The sequence below is a fragment of the Eschrichtius robustus genome, chromosome 16 (assembly GCF_028021215.1).
Source record: "Eschrichtius robustus isolate mEscRob2 chromosome 16, mEscRob2.pri, whole genome shotgun sequence".
Taxonomy (NCBI): domain Eukaryota; kingdom Metazoa; phylum Chordata; class Mammalia; order Artiodactyla; family Eschrichtiidae; genus Eschrichtius; species Eschrichtius robustus.
The window spans coordinates 28607882-28634325 of record NC_090839.1 but is presented as its reverse complement, the minus strand read 5'-3'; the positions used below and the strand labels follow the sequence as shown (position 1 = coordinate 28634325).

The 26444-nt window shown below is 53.3% G+C and overlaps 1 protein-coding gene across 2 annotated transcripts in view; it reads left to right on the top strand.

The window, feature by feature from the left end:
• ANGPT4 (angiopoietin 4) overlaps positions 1-26444 on the top strand; it is a 40487-nt gene that overhangs the window by 1024 nt on the left and 13019 nt on the right. For both annotated transcript variants that reach the window (XM_068565931.1, XM_068565932.1), the window contains exons 2-4: positions 18439-18594; positions 20068-20189; positions 22717-22949. In XM_068565931.1, the coding sequence (XP_068422032.1) occupies positions 18439-18594; positions 20068-20189; positions 22717-22949 (511 nt within the window). The remainder of the gene's footprint in view (positions 1-18438; positions 18595-20067; positions 20190-22716; positions 22950-26444) is intronic.

The window sequence follows — 26444 nt, the reverse complement described above, 5'->3', positions numbered from 1 at the left end:
CTGGCAAAGGGATCAATAAGTACAAAGGCTGTGTGGTGGGAATGTAGTTGGGTTACCTGGGGAACAGCAGGGAGGCCAGCGTGGCTGGAGCAGAAAGGAGGAGGACAGAGGGGTGAGGGACAAAATCTGAGAGATGAGGGGAGGGCAGACCATGTCGGGCCTTGGAGGCCACTGGGAAGGATTTTGGCTCTTTCTCTGAGCATCATGGGAGCCACTGCAGGGTTTTGAGCAGGTGAGAAACACCTGATTTAGTTTTAACAGAATAGACTGTAGGAGAGAGATTCGATGCTGGGAGCCCAGGGAAGAGACCACTGCAGCCACCAGGCAAGAAGTGATGGAGGTGTGGAGCAGGACAGGGCTGGGGGAGGGGGTGTGGCCTGTCAGGTTCTAGTATATTCTGAAGAGGGCGCGAATGGGCTCTGCTGATGAATTGAATATGGTGTGGCACAGATCAAGGAGTTGAGGACCCCACTGCCATTTTGGCCCAAGGCCAGGGCCACTCTAGGGTCTCCTGTCCTCATACTTTCAGCAGACACTCTGAGCACCCTCCATGTGCCAGGCCCTAAGCAAGACACTGAAGTACAGAGGTGAACAAGGCAGGTTTGGCCCTGGGTGGGGTGGGGGCGGGAAAGGCATCCTGTGGTGTCCAAGATGGGGAGCAGTCCCACCTTACCCATGGTTTCCAAATTTTTCAAATCATTCGCCCAATCAGCAAACAATGTTTCGCTCCCCCAATACACGCATATTTATTTAGAATTTACGCACGTGCACCCATATTATTATAGTATGTACAGGGTATGAGACAAATGAAAATGGAACTTTAAGAAGATAAGGTATGAGATCATATAAACTGAAGTTCTGGTGGTTTCCTCCTGTTTTCCAAAGGATTGCCTTCTGCATACCCTGGGTTGATCCATCCCCCAAGTGGAGAGGTTGCCCTATATGTATCTAATCAAGCTGATTTGTGCACACGCTCGAATACACACTTAACCTCCTGTTTCATTCCTGCCCTGGCCATCTATCTCCCTAGCCCCCCACTCATCATCTTCCCATAGTCCCTGCCTACTTGCCCTCCACCCCTCCTGCCCTGCAGCACTTCCAGCTGCCACCATCCCACCCCTGGATCCCCCTTCAAGGGAGCTCTTGGCCTCATACACCAGAGCCCAACCCAGGGGGCTCCATGCTGCCTTGAAATCTGTGTGTGTCTCTTCAGGCAGTTGTTTCCAGTCCCATAAGGGTCGTGCCAAACCTCACCTCCTCCTCAGGCCTCCATCTTCACCCCCTGCCCATCCTCTCACCAGACCATGGACCTCCTACTTCAAAGAGAAATGGGGCCTGCCCCACACTTGCAGATTCACCCGTGCACCCACCAGTCCCCAGGGCCTTTCTCTGGCTCAGAGGGAAGTGTTCCTCCATGAGCCAAGGCCACTCTTCCCTGCCTGCAGGTCCCATCCCTTGCAGCCCCTCAACCTCCTGAAACCAACCATGCCCTCCTATGTCTCTAACAACACCTCCCTCTCTGCTGTTCCTTCCCCTCAGTCTTTAATTGCATCCAAGTATCTCCCATGTTAAAAAAGAAAGAGAAAGAAGAGAATGAGGAGGAGGGAGAACAAGCCCCTTCTCCAACCCCCACCCCCTCTGATGTCTGGCCTGGCTCTCAGAAATCCACAAGCTCTGCCTCCACTTCCTCCTCCATTCCCTCCTTTCCTTAAGTAGCCTCCCACTTCCCACTTCCCACTTCCCACATCCAATGGCCACGGCTCAGTCTTCATCTTACTTGACCTCTTGGCAAATTTAATATTGCTGACCAATATCATCCTTCTAGAAACAGTCTCCATCAGCCAGTCCTCAGCTGCTACTCCGACTACTTTCCCTACCTCCACCCAGGACCAGCCCCCTCCATCTCCTACCTGTATGGTCGTCATGTCCACTGCCCTGGGCTCCATTTCCACCCTGACCCCCATAGTTCATTCTGCACTCAGCAGACAGAGGGGTCCCGTTAAAACCTAAGCTAGATCCTCTCCTCAAAACCCTCCTGGGACTCCCATTCTCTTTAGTTATTCTCTTACTGAACAAAAATCCTTACAGCCTGGAACACCCCTCACCCAGACACTTATGTGGCTCACTCCTGACCCACCTCAGGCCTAGTGCTTAAATGTCACCTGCTCAGAAAGGCCCTGCCTGTCCACCCCATTGAAAATAGCCACAGTCCTTCTGCCACTCTCTGTCCCTTTTCTCAGCTTTGGTTTTCTCCCTTAACACCTACCACCACCTGTTCTTAAAAGCATTCCTTTTGGTCTGTGAGCTCCAAGAAGGGAGGAGCCATGTCTGTTTTGTTCATTGCTGGGTTCCCAGGGCCTAGAACAGTGCCTGGCACATAGTAGGTGCTCAATACATGTCTGTTGAATGGATGAATGCATGGACGCACAAGGGTCCTCCAATCTCTCAGGCCACTCCTGCTCCTCCCCCCACCCTGAAATGTTGGTGTTTCCTAGGACACAGTCTCCATTCTTTGCTTCCTCTCACACTTCGTGGCACAACCCACAGGGCTGCCCCTGTCACTTCCAGCAGCACCGTCTCCAACCTGCCCCCCAGTGACACCAAACCAACATCTGATGGGCTCCTGATCTCCTCTCCGAGGGCTCACAGTGTCTCAACTCCAAAGCTGCCTGAAACTCAGCTCTTCCCTCCCCTGCCCGCCTGTCCTGTTGAAGACATTACCACACAGCCAGTAGGTCATCTATGGCCCTGGGGTGTCCTTCACCCCCAACTCACCCACAGGCAGCAGGTCCCATGCATCCTGTTGCCTCAGCTTCTCAGACCATCCTCCTGTCTTCCTGGCCACTGCCCTGGCTCAGGCCTTGTCACCTCTCCTGTGGACACTTCTCTCCCCTCCCACCTGCTTTTTCTCCCCTAGGTCTCACCCTCTCGTCCATCTTTGACTCCCCTGGGTGCCTAGTGCTTGGATAACATTGGCTGAGCCAAATGATGGATTTAAACCAATGGTTTTCAGGTTAGGAGGTCACCCACCTCGCCTCTTTATCTGGCAGTGGAGTGTCCTCTCCAGGTATCTGTCCACGTAGCCTGATAATCCCAGGCAGGGGTCACCATGGAGCACCATGGGGCTAAAGAGTACTGATGTGGGAATCAGGTGGACCTGAGTTCACATCCCGGCCCCAGCACTTACTTGCCACGTGGCTGTGGATGAGCAAGTCTCAGTTTTCCCTTCTGCAAAGTGGAGAAAAGAACAGCGTGTTAAGTGGGTGGCTGGGAGGACCAGTGAGACCACTCAAGCACCACTCACAGCCTGCTGCCCGGCTACAACATATGAAGACGTGGGGTAGCTCACCTGGGCAAGGATACAGTAGCTCAGTAGGCTTTTACTTAATTCAACATCATCTCTATTTGGAGCCCTGAACCACTGGGTGGGGGAAGCCCAATCCCGGTCAAGTCAGTCCAAGGGTGGCAGGTAACCTCGGGGCAGGGAGTGTCACTTGTCCATGCTGGTATTCTCGGGCGTCCCCAATCCTGCCTGGTCTCTGTTGGGGTCCAAGCAGAGGTTTGTTGTGCCATCTCCTGGGTACCCTTGGGTTGAGTGCCCCCTTCATGCCCTTTGGTCTTTGGGTTACTTCCAGGTCACCCTGTGCCAGTGTAGCCTGCCACAAGGTCAGAGCCACTGGCAGTCACTTTCCTCTGGATCCTGTCACCTCCTTGGCAGCAGCATAGCCTGGAAGGTGAGAGCCCCGACTCTGGAGCCCAACTTCTGGGATTCGAGACCCATTCTGCCCCTTTCTGACTGTGTGACTTGAGGCAAGTTGCTTCACCCCTCTGAGCCTCAGTTTCCTCACCTATAAAATGTGGTGACAACACTATCTACCTTTATGAATATTTAATGAGATGATGCATATGAAGTCCTTGGCCTGGCGCCAGGCGTACAGTAAATTCTCAATCAGTGTTGGCTGTTTCTATTAGGAGTTCTCCCTGGAAAGAAACACAAATCCTGCAATTCTTGAGTTCTTCCTCCCCCAGATGAGACATGTGGCCCCTGGCTCAGAGATACAAGGCCCCTGAACAGTCAGCTCTCTCCCTCTGGTCAGGGATGCTTGCTACCTTCTGTGACCGTGACCTGCCTCTGGCTCTTCTCTTGTGTATTCTCTTGGTCTGGGCTTATCTCAGAGTATTTGAAACTTGAGGGCCTCTTTTTGGCTTCCGCTGTAATCTCCCAGAAGAGAAAAAAAATGAGTTTCAAAATATTCTCATCACCATCGCCATCAGGGATAACCAGGGAGGACTGGGGAGGACTGGCCTCCCAGACCGAGCTCTCAGCAAGATTCGTTCAGCTGGGAGGGGGCAGCAAAGAGCCTCCCTGTTGCAAGCTCGCCATAGCCAATACCTGCTCAGCCCATGCCCCCAGCCCCTCTCCCTGTTCGCAGTATACAGGCGAGCAAACTGAGGCCAGGGAGGGGCAGGAACTTGGCAGAATGGCACAGCAGCGAGACCCAAAGTCCAGCTTCCTTCTCCAACTCTGCAGGGTGTCAACGAGGTGGGGGAAGCCCTATCTGAGACAAGGGGTGCTCCCTTCCGCCTCAGAATTCCCGAATCCCCAGTACCTACTCTCTTCTTGCAGCACTCTGCTGTGGTGTCCTCCTGCCTATGCTCAGGGTGCGTGGGGGGTGCCCCACCCCTGCTCCCCCTCCCCCATCCTCACTCCCCTCCACGCACCCTTCCCCTTCCCTTCCTTTTACTAGTCTCCTCTTCGTCTTCCCTCTCCCTCCTCCTCCCTCTCCCTCCTCCTGGAAGCCTCTGCCCCAATGACTCACGTCTGGAGCCGGCAATCAGCTCAGTGGGATGCACATCAGCTCTTGGCTCTGCTCCACCCCTTCATCTGGGTGAAGAGCTGCAGCAGGAATGTTGGGGGGACAGGGGTGGGGGGGACAGAGCCAGCTGGAGAGCAGGCTTCCCTCGCTGGGCCGTGCAGACCAGTGGTTAGTGCCTGGCTCCTGAGTCCACCACGGATTAGCTCTGTGAGCCTCAGCTGCAAGACGGAGAGCGAAAGCTCCTACTCCTGACATTTGATGCAGGGTCAAGAGAGGCAGAGTCCGGAAAGCATCTGCCCGTAGCAGGTGCTCGATAAAGCCCCACTCTTGTCCTGTCATGTCCCCAGCGCCCCAGGCCTCCCAGCCAGGAAGTGCCATACTTGGCCCTCTCCCGTGCCCCGCAAGGAGACCCGTTCCTTCACATGAGGAGCGTGAGGAAACGCAAGTCCCCAGGCTCCCGTCCCACCCCCAGCACCTGAGGGCAGCAAAGCGTCCGCTAAGAGTGGGGCAGACTCTGAACCCGGAAACCATGGAGCCCTCCACTTTCTTACCTGTACTGAGAACTGCTGGCCCTCTCTGCCGATCTCTCTGTGTGCCTCTGCCTCACTCTGTCTCTGTGTCTGTCTGCCTCTTGTCCTAGGGCTCTCGCGGTGGCCTGACTCGCTTTCTCTAACTCCGTGGGTGCCTCTGTCACTCTTATTCTCTCTCCTGTCTGGCTGGCGTCTACCTGAGTCTCTCCCAGTCTCTTGCTCAGGTCTCCCCTCACCCCTAGGCCATCCATCTCTCCTGCCTCTACCTCCCCGGGTGTCCACATGCTCTGTCCACACTGGAGGACCCGGGACGCACCGGCCCAATGGCTAGCACCCCACCCCTCAGCCAGGCTCAGCTGGGGCCTCTTTCTCTTCCCCTTCTGCACCCAAAGCCAAGCAGGGAAGGGTCAGGGGCTGGGCAGGAGCCCCCCAGCCTCTGCTGTTCGCTCCAGGTCTCTGACGTCAAACCTCAGAATAACTCGGCCCCTCGGCCCAGCGGTCGTGAGGCCTTGCCTGGCTGAACGAGGATCGAAAGTGCATCCAGCGGGAGCGCAGCTTGGGGTCCTGGCCCAGCCCAAGATCCTCCCAAACTGGCTGGGGCTCCCAGCTGCCCTGGCCTCCCCAGGCTGCCCATAAATTCTTGGCATTTTCGGCCTTCAGTTATCCAAACAAGGAATGAATCTTGGTTGCCGAACAAAATGTCTTGAGGTTTGATTTCCTAACCTCACCGCTGGCTCCTCTAAAGAGTCTGGGGCTGGGGAAGGGGGTGGGGAGAACAGCATCTACTTCTTGGAAGAATGGGGTTATTGTTCCAAGGAGGGAACCTAGAAATGGATTGCACAGATGCCCTGGGCGCAGGGATGACCAGGGAGCAGAGGCAGTGTGGCCCCTCATGCAGGATTCCCCAAAGGAACAGGCCATCCCATACGGGCAGCTTCTGGCTCTCTCCTCCCGGGCCCCAGAGCTCGGCCTGGCTGGGGTATACACAGACCCTTTCCCCTTCACTCCTTGCGCAGGAAATGTGAGAAAACAGGCCGCAGGTCTGCCCCTCAGCCTGAACCTCTGCCTGGACTCTGGCCTCTGAGCGTTTGCTTAACCCCAGAGTCAGCTCTGAAATGTCTGGAATGGAGCCTGAGTCAGGGGTCATGTCCCAGGGGGGCCACCGACCAGCTGTGGGCCCTGGGGAAGCCACCTGCATCAAGTAGTTCCTCTGCAAAGTGGAATTTAAAATACTGCCTCCCAGCAAGAGGGTAAGATAAACAGAACAGGTGTTATGGCCAGCATTTATGGAACACTTCCTGTGTGCCAGACACTGTCCTATGTGCCTTGTGAGAATTATTGCACTGAATTCTCACAATGAGCCTAAGATTGTTTGCCCATTAACAGATGAGGAAACTGAGGCACCAAGAGGTGAGGTGACTTGCCCAAGGTCACAAGACCAGGAAGGGTGAGGTCAGGTTCACACTCAGGCTGTCTGATGCCAGAAACCACACTCTCAACACAATAAACAAGACATGTCCATTGTGACCTGGTCCCTGGGTACCTAACTGAGGCCTGGGGAACAGAGAGGCCCTTGGCCATCAGAGGGAAAACTCACAGGTGCTGGATTTTCCCCCTCTCCCAGGAGGCCCTCAGCCAAAGAGAACTTCTCTAGGGCTCTTTTGCCAGAGTAAATTCAGGTAGAACCTCAGTCATCAGGGGCAGCCCTTGAAAGCTGAGGGAACCCTGAACTTCCATCTAGGCGTCCTCGTTACAACCTCCATCCTTGGCCCAGGGCCCGGGGTAAATCCCACAGAGACTGAGCGTGGGCCTTGGGGCCCCATTGACTCAATTTGAATCACATCTCTACTGTTTGCTGGGTGTGTGTTCTCAATCACTTTGCCAGTCTGTGCCTCAGTTTTCTTGTCTGTGAAACAAGGACACTAGTAGAAGCTGCTTTGCAGGTTGTCGTGGAGATTAAATGAATTAATACACATGCAGGGCTGAAGACAGCTCCCGGCATAGAGTCAGAGCCCAGGGAAGCTAGCTGTTGAAAACATGCTTGGGGTGCTCGGCACAGGAAGGCAATCCATCTTGGAGTCAGCACAGGAGCCCGACTCCACCTTCTCTGTGTCCCGCCTTGTGTGATCTTGGGAAAGTCCCTTTTTCTTCTCCCTGGGCCTCAGTTTCCTCATCTGCCAAGTGGGGAGCATGAAAACAAGTACCTCAGGTGAGGACAAAATGAAGTAAAGCATGCAGAGATCTGGTGGGGTCTGCAGGCGAGGAGATGACTGGGGACTCTTGAAGCTGAAAGCAAAACAGCTTCCTTTGGACAGAGGAACAGAGCCTCAGAAGCTCAGGCTGGCGGAGCATTGTGGCCCTTTATTCCTGACTCCAGTCCAACACTCGTTGGTCTACCAAGTAGGGCTGAAGGATGGAAGGTGATTCCCAAGCAGCTGAGGGGAACCCCCATATGAAAGCTCTGCAGAGACTGTAAATGGGTCCCCCAGGAACAGAGATGAGCTAAAGAGAGGCTGTAAATAAAGCGGCTGGGGTCATGCTGACCTAGGGTCCAGTTCCAGCTCTACCTCTTGCCAACAGCCCAGTTTTTTTTCTCAGCTTTTGACGAATTTTCAGCATGCAAAAATTGGGAAATATGGAAGTGTGTGAAGACACAGAGGGAAAAAAATCACTGTCATCCCAATCCCCTGATCATCTCCTGGTTAGTTTCCTTGATGTTCATTCTATGCATTTGAAATTTTTACTGAAATGCTTTAGATGTATGAAAAGGTAGAGAGAAAAATCAGATGAAATTTCTTGTCCCCACAACCCAGCTTAAGGAAAAAACCTTACCAACCCAGTTAAGCCCCTGACCCTCTCCTGCCTCCTTCCCCCACCAGAGGTGGCTACTGTGAATTCTGTGTTGATGACCTCCTACTCCAGGTACCTCCCTAACCGATGTATATCTGTTTCCTATATAAGTGGTCACCCTGTCTATCTCTTTCTACAATTTGCTTTTGTTCACTCGACCTTGTATCTGGGAGATTTATAGCTCTGCAAGTGTGGGAAAAGCCTGAGTCACAGTTTTTCCATCTGTAAGCTGGGGACAATGGTAAGCACATGCCTAAGTTTGCTGTGAGGCCCAAATAACTAGTGCATGCTGAGGTCTGGGAGTGTGCCTGGCACTGCATCTGCTTGCAGGGAAGTAGGAGATGCTGTTATTGCTTCTTCTCTCTTCCGGGGTGAATGCGTTGCTGTGGCTACTCCACAAACAGGACTGTCTCTGTGCCAGGCACTATCATACATGTTTTACAAACATTGACTCATTGAACCTCATGATACCCTAAAAGGTGAGGACTCTTATGATCCCCATTTATTGTGGGGAAACTGAGGCCCAGAGAGTTCACACATCTAGGAAGTGAGGGAGGTAGGCTTGAACCCAGGCAAGCTGGCTCCAGACCTCACACTCTTAATCACTACACTGACTGCCTCTCCATGCCACCCATTTTACAGATGAGTACACTGACCCTGGGTGGAGGAATGACTCGACTACATTCACCCCAGGGTCATTGGCAGGGACAATCTTGTGGTGACAGGACACACAGCATGTCAGAAACCTCATGAAAAATCCATGCGTCCTTACAGTTATGAAGCTCTGGGATTATGTGCAGAAATACAGGCCTGCACACGTGCACACATGCACCGTTCTGAACTTAATTTGCCAGGTAGAGTGTTCATTCCTCCATGCACTTCATCTTCCCCTCCACTGATGTTTACTGCAAGCTTACACGCTAGGCACTGTGCAGGTGATGAGGATTCAGCAGTAAGCAAGGAAGACTTGGTCTCTCCCCTCCGGGAGCAGAGGAAGAGACACTAACCTAGTAATTTCTCATGTGTAATGATCAACCATGATACATGCTGTGAGGGAGGGGCTCACCTGTTCTAAGAGGGGCCCCAACCTTGATGGAGGGTCGGCTCCAGGAGGAAGGACAGAGCTGAGATCTAAAGAGTGGATTAGCAGTTCCTAGGCAAGGAAGAGAAAGGAAAAACATTCCAAGCACAGGGAATGGCAAGTGCAAAGGCCCTGAGGTAGAATGGAGCAAAGTGATTTTGAAGGAGTGAAAAATGTTTGGTGTGGCTGGAACACAGAGGGTCAGCAGAGTGTGGCCAAGATGAGACCAGCGTGTCCATCAGGGCCCAGACCCAACCTCCCTGGGCCTGACCCTGCTCTCGAGGCTTTTGGGTGCTGGGAACTGATGTGGCCACTTTCTGTCCTGCCCCCAGTGATGGGCAGTGGCAATGGACATCTGGACCTGCTCCTCCCCTCCTTGCCTGACCCTGGTCCTATCCCTGTCACCCTGTCTTCAATATCAGCCTTGCCCACCAGAGATGGGGGATGGGGGGATGGGTGAGGGAAAGAGCTTAGCCATTGGATTCAAATCCTCACTTACCAGCTGTGGGTAAAGCTTGGCCTCTCTGGGCCTCAGTTTACTCATTTGTCAAGGGTGGAGCAATCTCTCTTTTCCTCCAGGCTGCTGGGGATCAGAGTTACACACCAGAGTTGTGCAGGCAGGAAACCCTGTTGCTGCATGGGGAGATACCCCAGCAAGGCCTCCTTCCATCTAGAACACACTTGACTCCATTCCCCCAGGTGGAGCTGGGGCTGGGAGGGGAGCTGGGGTTACTGTCACATGATCACTTCAGTCAAGCCAGGTTTGAAGTGCAGCCTGGGAGAGTCACTCCCAGGCAGCCTGGATTTGCCCTCGATGAGCTGTCTGTCCTTGGACAAGTTGCTTAACTTCTATGTGCCTCATCTGTAAAATGGGTTGATAATATCTCCTACCATAGAGGGTGGGATTTAATATACATAGAGGTTAGAACAGTGTCCAGCACATAACAAGCACTAAGTAGACACTTGCCAAGCAAAATGGACACACCACCCCACTCTGTGTAAGGGCTGATGCACAGGTGGCAGGGAGGTGAGTGACTGCAAGAAATGTGTTTCTTTACTTCCTCTTGATTAAACTCCCAATTCCTACACTTGGGAGAATAAGGAAGCCTCATCCACTGGGCCTCATTGTAGACAATCCTTCCAAGATCAAGGTTTAGATACAGACAACCACAAAGGGATAGCTGAACCTGAGGCCAGAGCCCTGGCAGCTCCTTCCCAGCTTATGAGATGCACCCACATCCAGGCGGCAGAGGCACCCACGCCAGCCCCTCTGCAAGGAGGAATCAATGAGCCCATTTTCTGATGAGGCCACTGAGGCTCAGAGAAGCTCCACCACTGTCTCGGAAAGCAAACACCAAAGCTGTGATTGCACCAGCGCCTGACTCCCAGAGCCATGCACCAGGCCCACACTAGACTCAGCACTCCAGCTGGAAGTTTGGCGAAGCCGGGCCTGTGCTGGGAATCGCAGCTTGAGCTGAGAGTTGAAAAGCGCAATCCTCCTCAACAGCCCCGCTGGTCCCTGACACTCTCCACTCCTGGCTCCCTGCCCACTCACTCTGCTTACTCTGAGCCCTGACCCAGAAGAAAAGCAACAGAATCTCCTGCAGGGAGGAAAATAGTCTAGGAAGGCTGGGCCTGGCGGCTCAGAAAAAACAAGACAACCCCCTCTGCCTTGAGCCAAGGGGTCAGGGCCTGTGTGGGCCCCGAGGGGACGGGAAGGGCTGGAGCCAGGCAGAGGAGGAGCGGCCATCAGGCTCACAGCCACAAAGTTAGTTCCATTGGGAAAATGAGGAAACTGAAGCCTGGGGATGGCAGGCCGGGATGTGATGGGCCAGGCAAAGGCGGCAGGGCCGGCGAGATAGAGGGTCTGACTTCTGTGACCTCTGCAAAAGCAGTACAGTAGTTATAGTCATCTATTGTGGTGCAACGAATTACCCTAAGATGTTCAGCAAGTTAAAGTAACCACAAACATTTATTATCTCTCACAGTTTCTGAGAGTCAGGAATCGGGAGCCCCTTAACAAGGTAGTTCCGACTTGGGTTATTTTCCATGCAGCTACACTCGGATGTCAGCCAGGGCTGTGGTCACCTGAAGGCTTGACTAAGGCTGGAGGATCAGCCCCTAAGGTGGCCCCAGCACAGGGCCGGGAGGTTGGTACCAGCTGGTGGTGGGAGCCCTCTGTTCCTCTCCAGATGGGTCCCTCCTCAGGGCTGCTTGAGGGTCCTCAGAACATGGCGGCCAGCTTCCCCCCAAGCAAGAGATTCAAGAGGGGGCAAAGCAGAAGCCACAATGTGACGATGTCACCACGGGCTCACCACCAACATTTCTACAGTATCCTGTTGGTCACACTGGCCAGTCTGACTACACTGGGGCATGAGTACTGGGAGGGGGATCATTAGGGCTGCCTTGGAGTCTGGCTGCTACAAGCAGCCCACTGGAGTGGTGAAGGCTGTGGTCTCAGGAGCCCGAAGGCCTGTGTCCCAAGCCAGCCTCTGCCACTCCCAAGCTGTGAGACTTGGGGAGCGGGCTCATCTTCTCTGTGCTTCTTTTCCTCACCTGTGAAATGGGAGCGATGAGACCAAGGACTAAACGGGCTAAGTAAGGCCCTTGGGGCCACACCTGGCACCCCTCCTCAAGCAGGAACCAGCCTGCTCTGGTCACCGCTCTCTCCCCAGTGCCCCGCAAGAGTCCTGGCACTTCTGAATGAGTTTGTTGAACAGACGAATGAGCCCCGAGACTGTGTCAGGTCTCTGGAACATTTTTCCTGCAGATACCACAAGCTGGCTCCCTCCCTTGCCGTGGGCCTCCCTCGGCTCCTCCCCCTTGCCCTCCAGTCTCTGTGCGGCATTTCTTCCTGCCCTTGGACCAGTGGTCTCCCCAGCACTCTGGCCCTCTGGCCATACCTCTCACAGGGCTCCAGGGGCAGCTGGGGCTGGGTTAGGATGTCTAAACTTATTTCTAACAGCCAAACAATGATTCAGTGGAAATCCAGTGCTCCTTACATAAAATGGACCTATTTGTTCTTTTTAACAAATAGTTTCTGAGCACCTCTTATGTGCCTGGCACTGTTAGAGGCACAGAGGGCGCGGCCATGAACAGGGCAGCCCTGCGCTCCTGGGGCTGATATTCCTGTGGTGGGGAAGAGACAAATAGGAAATGACTGCAGTGATTTCAGATGCGTGACATGCTGTGAAGAAACCACAGTCATGGCAGGTGGAGTAGGGCTGGGGCACAGTTACCTTTGATGGGGCGGCCAGGGAACGCTTCTCAGAGGAGGTGACACTTATGGGCAGACCTGAAAGTCAGAAGGGAGCTGACAGGAGAAGCTCTGGGAGCTCCTGAGATAGGGGCGTGTGGATGTGAGTTGGAGGATTCGAGTAGGTAACACCCTGGCTCCGCGGCCAGACCCCAGGGCCCCTCCTCCAAACGCAGTGTGGGAACCACAGACACAACCTCTGCCCAGGGCAGTTTGTCCACATCACTAGTGTACACACCCTTTAACTCGGCAGTTCTGGTTTAAGGGATTTATCCCCAAGCAGCCTTGCAAGAGAGTTAATGACAAGTGGACAGGATGTTCCCAGCAGCCCTGGTGTGATGGCAAAAGCCTGGAAATAACCTACAGCCAACTATAAGCAAACAGTGGGAGGCTGTTAAAACAGCAAGGCGAGTCTCTCTGGATGAATCTAGAACAATCTCCAAATTATATTAAGAAAAAAGACACAGGGTGCAGGATGGTGAGCTGACATTTTTATAGACTAAAAGCAGGGGGATATAGGCATACTTACTGCTGGTACATGCTTAGAGTTTCTCTGAGAGGAAACCTGGAAGCCCCTTCAGTGGCCTGTGAGTAGGGGAAACAAGGCAGGGCTTATATTACCCATTTGAAAAATTAAAATTAAAATTAACATTACAAGAATTTGCGTTTAAGTTGAAACACATACACAAAACCATCAAAGCTCTGACCTTCCAGATGTCCATATGTCTGGCTAGACAGGGCAGTAGCTCCTGTGTGTAACCTCCTGCAAGTTACTTTCCTGATTGGGGCCTCAGTTTCCCTGTATGTGAAATGGGGCTGGGCTGACTGGGCCCTGCATGTCCTCCAGGCTCGCCAGGTCTCTGCTCCTGTATCCCTCCCTGCCTGGGGCCCAGTGCCTGGGGGACCCCTGCTGAAGCCCTTTCTCCTTCATTAGCCTCTAATCTCTGCCCTTCCTACCCTGGGTCCAAGGTTCAGCCTGTCCTGCTTCACCCTAATTCCCATCCCAAGATGGGATGCTCAAGAAGTAATTTCTGAGTGAATACATGAATGAAACTCAGAGGGTGAGGGATTAGTTTGAGGAAACACATTTGTTATTATAACACGTTTTTATATGGGACATTTTATAGAACCTTGTGTTGCTGGGTTTGTTTTATATTGAGATATAGTCTCAATATGTGGATACAGTGAAATTCACTCTTTTAATGTACAGTTCTATGAATTTTGACAAATGTATATAGTCATGTAACCACTATCACATGATATAGAATATTGCCAACACCCCAAAAAAGTTCCCCTGTGTCCCTTTGCTGTGAATCCCTACCCCCGGGCCCCAGCCCCTGACAACAGCTAATTCTGACTTTTCCAGAAAGTCATATAAATAGAATCCTACAGCATGTAGCCTCTTGAGTCTGGCTTTTCTCGTGCAGCATAATCGGAGGTGCCTCCGTGTTGTTGCATGCGTCAGTAATTCATTCCTTCTCATTGCTGAGTAGAGTTCATTGGATGAATGGACCACAGTTGTTTATGCATTTACCAGTTGAAGTCTTTCTCATTTAGATAATGCAGGAGAGAAGCTGGCTTGAGCAGATCCCCTGGGCCACTGAGGCTGCTCATGCCTGCATGCTCATCCCTCGTCTGTCCGGGGTAGCCTCCTTCCTCCCCCAGCCCCTGCCTGTCAAAACTCCTTTCCTTTCCTTCAAGGCCCTTTTCAAATGCCCCCTCCCCAACAAGGAGCAGGGTTTACTGTCCCCGTGTCACAGGTTGGTAAAGTGAGGCTCAGAGAGAGGTAGCCCTCACCTGCTAGAGGCCCACAGCTAGAGCGTAGCAGAGCCAGAAGTCAAACCCAGGGCCAAGGGGAGAGGGGGTAGCTCAAGGGCCAAACATCAGCCTCTTTGCAGGCCAGAGGGGTGGTGGGAGTTCAGAGCCCCATTCCCCCCATCTCAGCCCTGAGAGTTTACCAGCATGAGGGTGGCAGAGAATGGGGAGGTCCAGTCCTGCATGAGGGTGGGCCGTGGCAGATCCCACCAGGGCCTGTTTCTCCATGGGGGTCCTTCCTTCACCCTTCCAGCTGGTGCCTGAGCCCGGGCTGGGCCAAGCTCCCACCACACAGGCTGACATCAGTCACCAGAGCTGCGGGCTGGCTGAATGGTGCCCATCTTGCCCAGATTACCCATCCTAGGGCCCATGAGCATGCATGGCAAATTGGATGATGGGCCCCAGCTGTGGGTGGCCTTCGCCCCACCCAGCCATTGGCAGCCACAGGACAAGTGGGGGACTAATAAGAGTGCTTAGGGAGCTCCCATCGCTCGAGAGGATCCCAAGCTACCCTGCTCTGCAGACCTGAGGAGTCTTGGAACACCGCCCAGCAGCTGGTGACCTTCAGCAAGTCTTCTGGGTCTCAGTTTGACCATCTGCAAATGAGACTCTTGGGGGAGAGGCTTGAGAAGGTCTCATGGCAGGAATAAACTTGCTGTTTGTCTGGGTGGAGCAAAAGCTCAGGGCCTGGGAGTCTATATTTTAAACCAGGCTCCAGGAGGCTTGTGACACATGGGATAGTCTGAGAGCAGCCTCAGTACAGCTCTGCTTACCCTTGTGCACATAAATGCACGCTGGGCCACATGGTAGAATCCCCAGAGTGTTGATAGAGGCATGGCGAGGAGGCTGACCTGTGGGGATGCTGGTAGCCTGGCCCAGGGTGCAGGGAAGTGAACAGATTGGCAACTCACATTAGGATCATAGTGACCAGAACTTGCTAGTGGATTGAGTACGGTGGGTGACAGTAAGAGTCAAGGATGAAGTCTGGATTTGGGGCTTAAGAACTGAGGCCATTTACTGTGATGGGAAAGAGGGAGGAGAATGGGTTGGGGAGGCAGGGACGGGGTGTTGTGGGAGCTGGGGAATCAAGGGTTACGTGTTGGATGCTTCTGCCTGAGATGCTTTTGGAAGCCCGGGTGGCGATGGCAAGCTGGTGGGACATTCAGGAGAGAAATCTGGGTGGGATGGAGACCGCGCAGTCAGCACATAGGGGGATGTGAAAATCCTAGGACCCACTGGAGCAGCAGGGCCCTGATGCATCTGGGGCCTTGGGCACTTTGCCATCTGGTCCTGGGTGGAGCTTATGGGTCCCTTTTCAGAATATTACTTTTAAATGCATAAAATAAAAGCATAAGAACACCCAGTGATATTGCAATTATAATCAAAACATTAAAAATTAAATCTGTGCCATAGTTGTCACATTATCCAGTGGTGGGTTTGAGAATGTCTGTCATTCTGAAGTGATGATCAATATAATATTTTAAGATACTGTAACATCGGTGCTGTGATGTGAAAATATTTGTGATTTCTATTGGTAATGAAGTTGTAGAATCAGCTAATAGTGCTATGATTTGGGGCCTATGCTCATAATTGAAGAAAATACCAAATTTTAATTACAGGTTAGTGAACAAAAACGTAGTTTTTCTCTCATCCAAGTTCATGAACCCCCTGAATTCTCTTCACAGGCCCTGTGGTTCCCCATTAAGCACCCTTGACCTAGGGAGAGAACGTAAACACCCTTGACAAGGGCCCAGGATGGGGCTTATGAGAGCTCCCTAAGAAGCCTGAAAAAGGAGGACTCAGAGAGGGGGTGATGGGAGGGGAGGGGAAAGGAAGGAGGAGGGGAGAAGGAAAACTCAAGGAGGGTACATCTGGGAAATACTTCCAGAAAAAGGGAGCGGCAATAGGGGTTGACTGCTGCTGAGGTGGAGAGTAAGCTGAGGGCATAGAAGCGTCCCCTGACCCTCCCTCGTCAAGGAGGGTTATAACGAGGTGCATTAAAGAGTGAAGGGGCTCCCTGGGGCTGGGGATAGGTCGGCGGGTGCACAGGATTCAACAATATGGATTGTACTTTTTTCTTGAGTGTGGTAAATACACAGATTTTATTATACTGTTCTTTATGCTTTGTGTGTGTGCGTGAAGTACACCATAATAATATTATTAATTTTTTTAAAAGGTGGGGACTTCCTGGTGGTCCAGTGGTTAAGACTCCATGCTTCCACTGCAGGGCGCAAGGGTTCGATCCCTGGTTGGGGAACAAAGATCCCGCATGCCACAGCCCAAAAATAAATAAATAAATTAATTAATTAAAAACAAAAAAATTAAAAGGCGAGCGTGGGAATGGAGGTGAAAATGGAGACAACTTGTTCAAGAAGTTTTGTTGTTTGGGGGAGCAGAGAAACTGGAGACACACACAGAGGGGGGCTGTGGAGTCAAGGATATTCTTTTTCTTTAACTTTTAGCTGGGAGCCCTTGGAGCACATTTGTGTGTTGGGGTGGGGGGTGGGGGCGCTGATGGTGCAGAGGAGGAAAGAAGGGGCCAAAGGGACAAAGGCTTGAGAAACTCGGACGTACTTGTCTCCCTGGTCCTCAAGTCCCCTTTGTGACCTCTGCACCACGGGTTCTCACACTGAAGCGGGCATCAGCTGGCTGGGCCTCTCCGCAGAATTTCTGATTCAGTAGGTCTGGAGTGGGACCTAGAAACTTGCATTTCTCACAAGCTCCCTGGCGATGCTGCCACAAGGACCACAATTTGAGAACCACTGCTCTAATCGACACCACTTGCGCCCCCTTCAGGATTTAACATTGCACTACAATGGACCATGCCCCTTCTAAAGCACTCAAGGGAGGAAGGTATGGGAGCAGACACTTGAGATGGAAGAGACTAAGGAAGAAGCAGCTGGAACCTGACCGCCAGCCAAGGTCACTGCCTCTCTCTTGGAAGCACCAGTCTTCCCAGGGACCCTGGGACCTGCCCTTTTGGACCTCCTGGAAGACTGACAGGAGAAGGGAAGGAGCCAGGGCTGGGGGATAGAGACTGTGGCAAGAGGCCAGCAAGTATGCCAAATGGAGAGGGAGTGGAGGAGGGGCACCGGCTCTCTGCTTTCAGGCACTGAGCCCTGAGAACATGTTGTTCACCTTTGCAATCTGATCCTGGTCTCACACCAGACCAGTTTCTCCTGCTCTTGGGAAAGACAGCCGCCCTGTCAAAGAAATGAACATTAGCTTGTCAGATCCCAAGACATCTGAGCTGGGAGAACCCTTGGAGACTGGCCATTTCAGCTCCATTTCACGGATGGAGGGGGCCAGAAAATAGAAAGCCCAGCTTGGTGGATGGACCTGCAAACTCTTGTATGGGGAAAGATGCATCCCCACTTCCTGCTACGGACTCAGCCCTAGGAAGCTGGGTAACGGGCGTGACACTGGGCGCTATGCTCTGACCCTTGCTGCTTCCCCTTTTCATCGACTCACTGAACACATTTTTTTTGAGCACCCCACTGTAAGCTAAGCATTGTGCTAGATATGGAGATAAAGCAAGACCAAGCCCCTTGCTTCATGGCACTGACACTCCAAGGGTAAATTTTAAAAGGCAATGAACAGATAAATATGTAATACAAAGTCAGGGAGTGATAAGTGGTAGGAAGAGACCTGAAATGACATGAGGGAGTGAGCCTTGTAGATGGTGTGTGGGTGGGGAGGATCCACACAGAAGGAACAGCATGTGCAAAGGCCCTGAGGTGGTTGTGTGCTTGCTCTGTTGGAGGGGTGTTACAGAGGCCAGTGTGTCTGGAGCTGAGTGAGGGAGAGAAGGCAAGGGGAGGAAATCAGAGTGGTAGCAGGAGGCCAGGTCATGAGAGAACCTGCGGTCAGAGAGGATTTTGGCTTTTCCTCTGAGTGAGACAGGAACCCTGGGAGGGTTTTGAGCAGAGGAGAAATGTGATTTGACTTAGGTTTAACAGGATCCCTCTGGCTGCTGAGTGGAGAATGGCCCTGGTTGCTCTATGTCCTTCCATGGGGACATATGGAAGGGACAGGAGCCTTCCCCCAGGCCCTACCCATGACCCCAGCCCACCGTCTGTCTCCCCACAGCTAGAAAGGTACATCCAGATGAACCTGAGGTTGGAGCTGGCCCAGGCCCAGCAGCACATGGTCCAGAACCAGACAGCCACCATGCTGGAGCTGGGCACCAGCCTCCTGAACCAGACCACCGCCCAGACCCGCAAGCTGACCGACGTGGAGGCTCAGGTACCGGAGGGTGAGGGGGCAGCACTGGGGGGCCTGTGGCTGGCCAGGCTGGCTCACAGCCCCAGTCATCTTGCCCTGACCCCTGTCCCTGGGTGAGGTCAGGGCCTACTCTGACCCTGTAGCCTCCTGGGGCTCCTCCCTGATGACCCCGTTACAAAGCTCTCTCCCACCAGGCCATGAGCCAGGGTAGGGAGAGGGGGGAGAGTAGACACTGGGTTTGGCTCTTCTGCCTCTGTGACTCCAGTGTCCGGGTCCGTGCTGGGCACTGGGATGAGGGGATGCAGCAGCACACACACCCCCCAAAGGACTCACAGTGCTCCAGGGGACGGTGGATAATAAACAATTCATTAGAACTCAGGGGGCCAATGACTCTGAAAGAGGAGGCCACAGGGAGCAGCCGAGAGGGAAGGAGAGGACGGGAATATAAACGAGAGGGTAAGTGAATGGCTGAAAAGACACTGACAAATGGGCACATGTTTGTTAAACCCTACTATGTGCCAGGCACTGTTGGATAGGCCTGGTTCTAGTTTACAGCAGTAAATAAAACAGGCGTGGATGCTTACTCCCCATGAAGCTTCCTTTCTAATGAGCACCAAGAAAACAAACAGGATAAATAACATATGTGTGTGAGACGGTGGTAGCACTGGGGAGAAAGCAGCATGGACGAGATCAGTGGGGAGTGTGTGCCAGGAGTGGCAGGAGGGGCGAGTTGCAAGTTTAGACAGTACGGCCAGGAAGGCACCACTGGGAGGGTAGGACTGGAGCCAGGCTTACTGGGAGAACCTTCCAGACAGGGAGAACAGTATATGCAAAGGCCCAGGGGTGGAACGGTGCTGGGAAGCTCCAGGAGCATCAAGGAGGCCGGTATGGCTGGAGTGACCCAGGGAGACGGGTGGGCTCAGACAGGTGATGGGGGCAGATGGCATCACAGGGCTTTGCAGGCCACTGCCGTGTGAGGCGGGAGCCACAGGGAGATTTTGAGCATAGGGGCTGCTTTTTAAGTCTGCCTCAGACTACCGAGCAGACAAGGACTGTAGTGAGCAAGGGCAGGAACAGAGAGCCCTGTGAGTAGGCTGGCGCGGGATATGGCGAGAGATGGAGGCCAGGGCCTGAGTGCGGACGGGGAAGGGCAGGGAAGTGGTCAGGTACCCGTTTGGAAGGTGGAGCTGATGGGACTTGCTGATGGATTAGATACGGGGGTGGGTGGGTCAAGGGTGAGTCCTCCTGGGGTCTGAGCAGCAGGAGGAATGGAGCTGCCATGCACGGTGATGGGGAAGAGTAAATTTAAGAAGCAGATCATAAGCTCAGTGAGGGTCTGTGAGTGAGTGAGTGAGGAAATACTGAGAGGGTGGAAATAGGTCAGCAAGTTTCTGGAACGGCAGGGCCCAAGGTCAGGCGTGTGGCGGTTGGCAGGGCTCCTGCAGGGCTTACATGGGCCCCCACCTCCCCCCATCCCCCCACTTGCCGGGGCAGGTCCTGAACCAGACATCGAGAATGGAGATCCAGCTTCTGGAGACCTCACTGTCCACCAACAAGCTGGAGAAGCAGCTGCTACTGCAGGGCCACGAGCTCCACCAGCTGCAGGGCCACAACAGGTGGGTGCTGGCACCCTGGCACTGGACAGGGACAAGGGCTGGGACCAGGGTTGAGGGCCAGGGCCAGCCGGGACCCACGTGGGCGTGAGACCGAGGGTGAGCACCAGAGCCGGCCAGGGCTGGGCTCGGGCCGGGGCCGAGGTTGGAAGCTGGACTTGGGCTAGTGCCTGGGATGGGGGTTGGGGCCAGAGCTAGGGGCCTGGGTTAAGACTGGAGTGAGGGGACACTTGGGGGACTAGGGCTGGAGCTAAAGCTGGGACGTGGCCAGGGCTGGGGAAAAGACTGAAACCAGGGCTGGGGATCAGACTGAAGCCGATAGTGAATGTGGATCCTGGGGCTGGCGGCCAGGCAGGCATACGGCCTGGCTACCCCGTCCTGGGTGGGACAGGGGACAGGCATTTTCCTGGGGCTCAGGACACTCTGATTCTTTCTCTGTTCTTTCTATCTTTCCCTCTCTCTCTCCCTCTCTCTCTCTTTCTTTCCTTCTTTTCTTTCTTCCTTTATTTCATAAATTTTTAACAGCTTTATTGAACTACCATTTACATACCATACCATTCACCCTGTGCATTTTAATTTGATTTACTTATTTGTAAATACATAAATCTGATCTCATCTACCAACTCTCCTTCCCAGAAGCAACCACAGTGACCAGTTTCTTTTCTGCATTAGCAGACAGTCTCTGCATTTATAAGCAAAGACACACAAGGGGAACACCCTTTAAATTACAAAGAAAGAAAGAGTCCTGGGGTACAGATAAGGCAGAGACATGGACATCCGAAGCTGATTTCATCTTGGTTTCGAGCTGAGTAGAGAAAACACCGCCAAGGTCAGGCTGCCGGAGGAGGCACCGGAGAAGCCACAGGCCTGTGTACAGGGCGAGATATTATTGTTGCTCACATGCTGGGTCAAGATAAGGCATAAGGATCCTCCGGCTCCCTGTGATCTGGGGACCGTTAATGATAGTTTGTGCACCTTCTTATTCTTACTCTCCACCCTGAGGGGGGAAGGACTGGGACACTAGCAATCACTCTGAATTGAATTACCAAGTGCCTAGAGACCAGTGAAGATGGAGGATATCATCAATAAGCTCTTGGCCCATGGAGACAGCTAAAATTCTAGAATCCAAGTGTGCCCAAATTCTCTCTTTTCCTGCGGCGTAATTTGGGGTCCAGGGAAAATTCCTCCTGCCCTGGCTGGACTCATTTTCTTAGTCTGGCGGATGGGTGGGCATAGCCTCATGTATAGGAAAACATCTCCCTCCTACCCCTATCCCTCAGCCACCCACCCACCCACAGCAGCGGCAAATACGTATGCACAGTCCCTTTTTAAACCCAAGTGAAGCAGACTACTCCTTGGCACATTGGTTTTCTGTCTCATTTTTTCAGTTATCCGAGAGATGGTTCCATAACTGCATGACACACTTGCCCGTTCTTTCCTCCAGCTGCATAATATTCCACTGTATGGCTGTCCCCGCATTTATTTCCCAGTCCCCAATTAATGGGTATTGAGGTCGTTCCAGTCTTTTACGAATCCAACCAGTGATGCTATGAATAACATTCCCATATCTTATTGCACACACATGTGAGCAAATCTGTAGGATAAAATGCCAAAAGTGCAAGAGCTGAGTCAAAAGCTTCTTTCTTTTTTAAGGCTCTTTTTTTTAAACTCATTACAAAAATGCCTCATGCTTATTAGACAATCTTACTTATCAGAGAATAGAGACCTGTGCAAAATGAAAGGGAAAGTCAGTCCCCTCCACCCAACCCCTCCTCTCCACCCCCATCTGCTCAAACCCGCTCTGCAGAAGTAACAGCACTTACTGGATTTTCGTTCACATTCTCTAGAAACACAGGCGCCACTATGTCCTTCCACGTGTCCGTCCACGCCTTTTCCTATAAGCTCCCCAGTATTCCTCTACGTTTACATTAATACATTTTTCTTTCTAATTTCCCACATGTGGGGTTAGACTACATGAGGTACTGATGCGCCAGGGCGCCCACTCCAAGTCCCCGGCATCTTTCCAGTTCTGCGCAAATGCTCTCAGCCTCCCTCCTCTTCACCGCTCCAGAACATTTCCAGGGACACCAGAACAGAACAGACTCAGCCAGTCCTGGCTGTTGGCATTTTGGTTGTTTTGTTTTTCCCTATTACAACCCATCCTCCAAAGGGCATTCATGCCCATGCTCCCTGGAGGTTATCTCCGGTGAGTGGACTGAGAGGTCAAAGGGCACGCATATTTGGGATTTGATAATGGCTACCAGGTTGCTGCTGTGTCCCTCCCACCCCACCTCTTTCCTCTACTGGGCTCCAATCCATTTTACTCCAAGGCCAGGTCTGTCTTTCCTCCCCTCCTCACTCTGTGCTATCTGTGGGGACGGACCTCCGGGCTGTGTAACCCTGGGCGGGACGCTACCGCTCTGAGCCTCAGCGCGGGTCTGAGCCTCACCCCGGGGCCCAGGGGAAAGCCCGCGAGTGTGACTGCCAGGTGGGGACGGCGGGTTCACGCCTGTGCGCCCCCGCCCCGCAGCGCGCTGGAGACGCGGGTGCAGGCCCTGGAGACGCAGCAGCAGGCGGAGCTGGCCAGCCTCCGCGGCGAGAAGGAGCGGCTGCGGCGCCTGCTGGGCCGCCAGAGCGGCGCCCTCGCCGGCCTTGAGAGCAGCCTGCGCGCCGCCAGCAGCAACTCCAGCCTCCTGCAGCGCCAGCAGAGCCAGCTGCTGGAGTCGGTGCAGCGCCTGGTGCGCGTCGTGGCCCAGGGCCCGGGTGAGCAAAGGGGGCCCGCCAGACGCGGGAGGAGGGGAAGAGAGGGGAGGGAGACCCCGCTTACCCTCCTGGTTCACGCCAGTCCTGGAAGCCACCTCGGGGAAGACCACCCCCCGCCCCCACCTATGAAACAGAAATAACACCAAACAGTAGTAATAATGGTGACGACAACAGTCCTAAGAGGAACCAATCCAGACTCTTTCCCCGACTCCATGAGTGACCTTGACCGTACCCCTGTCCCCCTCTAGGCCTTCGTTTCCCCATGCATTTAATGGAGGTGATGATAATAAGGAGGATACCACCAGCCCAGACGGACAAGTCCGGGGTCCAGGATCCACCCTCCATCCTCACTTGCTTGGGCTTGCCCCCCTCCCCAGGCCTCAGTTTTCCTATCTGCAGAATGGAGAGGTTGGACTCAATGCCTCCCAAGGACTTCTCTCGCACTAATGGCCCCTGCCCCTAAGCCCAAGAGGGCCAAACAGAAGTGGGGAGGCACCTGTGGCCCACCTAGGCTTCTGAGAAAGGAGGACAATGGCTGGCCCCGCTCCCCAGCCCTCACTTCTAATGGGACCGACTTCAATCACTCAGTTCCAGCTTCAATCACTCAGTCAACAAGCACTTACTGAGCCAGACCCAGTGCTGGGTGCTGCGGATACAGCTGTGAACAGCATAGTTCCACAACTGTCTCTTGCAAAAGGTGCCCAACCCCCGTCTGTGGGTCTCTGAGGGAAGGAGGAGGGAATACATATTTGCTAAGTGCCTACTATGTGCTAGATGCCCTGCTAGCAGTGTTCCTGAAGTTTCCAGTGGTTAAGAATCCGCCTGCCAATGCAGGGGCATGGGTTCGATCCCTGGTCCTCTGGGAAGATCCCACATGCCGCGGGGCAACTAAGGCCGTGCTGCAACCACTGAAGCCCACATTCCTAGAGCCCGTGCTCCACAGTAAGAGAAGCCACCGCAATGAGAAGCCCACGCACCACAAGGAAGAGTAGCCCCCACTCGCTACAACTAGAGAAAGCCCACGTGCAGCAACGAAGACCCAATGCAGCCAAAAAAAAAAACCAATAGTGATGGATTCCAGACACTATGGCTGGCAGCGATTTAGAGACAGAGGATGGCACCATGGCTCCATCTAAGGTGGGCAGGCCCCACCAGATAGGAGTGTGAGGCCTGAGGTAGCCACAGGCAAGAGAGGTGAACACCTTCCAAACCATGAGATTAGGAGTGACCCGAACCCATCACTGGCTTGTGCATAGAGCCGTAGCAATGAGGCTGCCAGAATTAATCCTGTAGCTCAGCCAAAGGCACGGGGCCTGGGCCCAACACCTCTCCCCACAGGCTCACCGCTAACCCAGTCTCCAGCTGTGGCCCAATGTCTGCTCACCAGTCTGGGTGAGAGGTTGTATAGGGGACTTTGCCTCAGGCACCCTTTGACCAAATGCATGTCCTGCCCCACTGTCACCAGGGAGAGGCACTACGGGTTGTTTCTCCCTACTGTCTAGATGGAGAAACTGGAGGAAGATTAGTCACCAGGTGTAGAACAGAAGATTGGACGGAGACGGGCACAGGAACCAGGCATCCATGAAGGCCAGCAGGAAGCCTGCACCCCCTCTCTGCACAGCTTTGTCCTAGGCAGGTGGAGGCTGGCAAGGGGTGGAGAACTCAGGGCATTCAGAAGGTTAGAAGGACGGGGACACAGGTAGAAAAGACCTAACCCATGCATGGTATCAGAAGCAGCATTCGTTAACGAGGTCTGTTTGTCCAGCCTTGTATGGGCTCAGTAGTGGAGACCCAAGGGGAGGTGGGTAGTAGGAAAGGTACTGGCTCTCCAGTCAAATGGACCAGAGTTCAAGCTCTGGCTCCTTCACTTACTAGCACTGGCACTTTGCACAGGTCATTTAACATCTCAGAGCCTTAATTTTCCTCACCTATAAAATGGGGATAATAATAGCTCCTATCTCTCAGAGTTCTGGCGCAGAGCATCAGATGAGTTCATACACATGAAGGGGCTGAGCATGGTGCCTAGGGCCAAAAGGGGGTGAAGGTGGTACAAAGATTAAGAGGGGTCCAGGCTGAGGCCAAACTATGTTGCATGTCAATACTGGTCCATCCTTGCCGTTATGCTCCCTGAAAATACTTTTCCTGGCCCCAGACTGCCCCTGACAGTACCTGGCTAAGAAACACTACAATGCATGGTGGGTATTTCACTTTTATTGCTATGATTGTCGTTAAGGCTATTGTTGTTGACTAAGGAAAACAATAGTGGACAGACCCTGAGAAGAGTGGCTGGAAATCTGAGGCCACCTCCTAGCTCTGCCCTTGCCTAGCTGGGAAAGTTGGGCCTGTCCCAGCTTGCCTCTAGGCCAGCAACCTACCAGGCTTGGCTAGACTCCAGTTCCCCAGGGACCAGGGGCCTGGCAGATGGGGCCGTGGAGACCCTGCCCAGGGAATGTTTGTGCACAGACTGGGATGGATTTGGGGCCTTTGTCCCTTCATTTGTGACCTGGGCATAACAGCCTCATTTCAACAGGGCCTCAGCTCCAGGACCCAGGATCCAGGTTCAAGAATGAGGCCAAAACAGGAAGTCCCACCCCTTGGTAGCTTCCTGGTTCCTCACTGGTCAGGATACCTATCCATCTGGAACTTCAGCCCTATCCTTGGATACCCACCTACCCAAAGATTGGTTTCTGTTGGAATCATAGACCAAAACTCTAATTGGATCCCAAAAACGGAGCCAGAGAGGGTGTTTGAAACCTCTGTAGTTTATTTACCAACAGTCACTTTTTTCAGGTTAATCCTGGAGGCCTCCAGGGCCCTGGTGGGATTTGGCCATTAAATTAATATTCTCCCTTAAGGCCAGAGGTCAGCTCCCAGGGAGGGCATAATGAGGGGGGCCTGCCTAAGAGCTGCAGGGATATCCAGCTGGTAGAGTGGGCTGTGGAGGGGACCCTGGATCTCCTACCCGAGGGAGCTCCAAGGACAAATCCCCCATAAGACCTGGAGAGAGGGAAAGCCCTGCCCAACCCCTCCCACCCGACCCAGCTGTGTGCCCTTGAGCCAGTTACCTCACTTTTGGGCCTCAGTTTCCTGGTCTGTGAAATGGGGAAGTACCTCAGTGGAGTTCAAGCCCCAATTACCTGTCCTGGAAGACTCTAGCAGCCTCATCTCTGGCCTTCCTGCTTTGAGTCTCATCCCCTCCAATCTCTGTTCTATACTCTGGCCAGAGGGCTCTTCTTCTGCACAGTCTGGGCTCCTCAGCCTGGCATTCAAGGCTGAAATCTCAACCTCATCTCTCCTTCTTTAATGATGCTCTCTGGTCCATCAAACAGCCAGAGCTCCCTCTGGCCTTAGCTCTGGATCTGGGTGTGAGTCATCTCCTCTTTGTGGCCTCAGCCAAATCCCCCTCACCACACCCCGATCCCTGCACACACAGGGCTGTTCCCACCTTGGAGCCTGTGCATATGCTGTTCCCTCTGCCTGAGACACTCGCCCCTT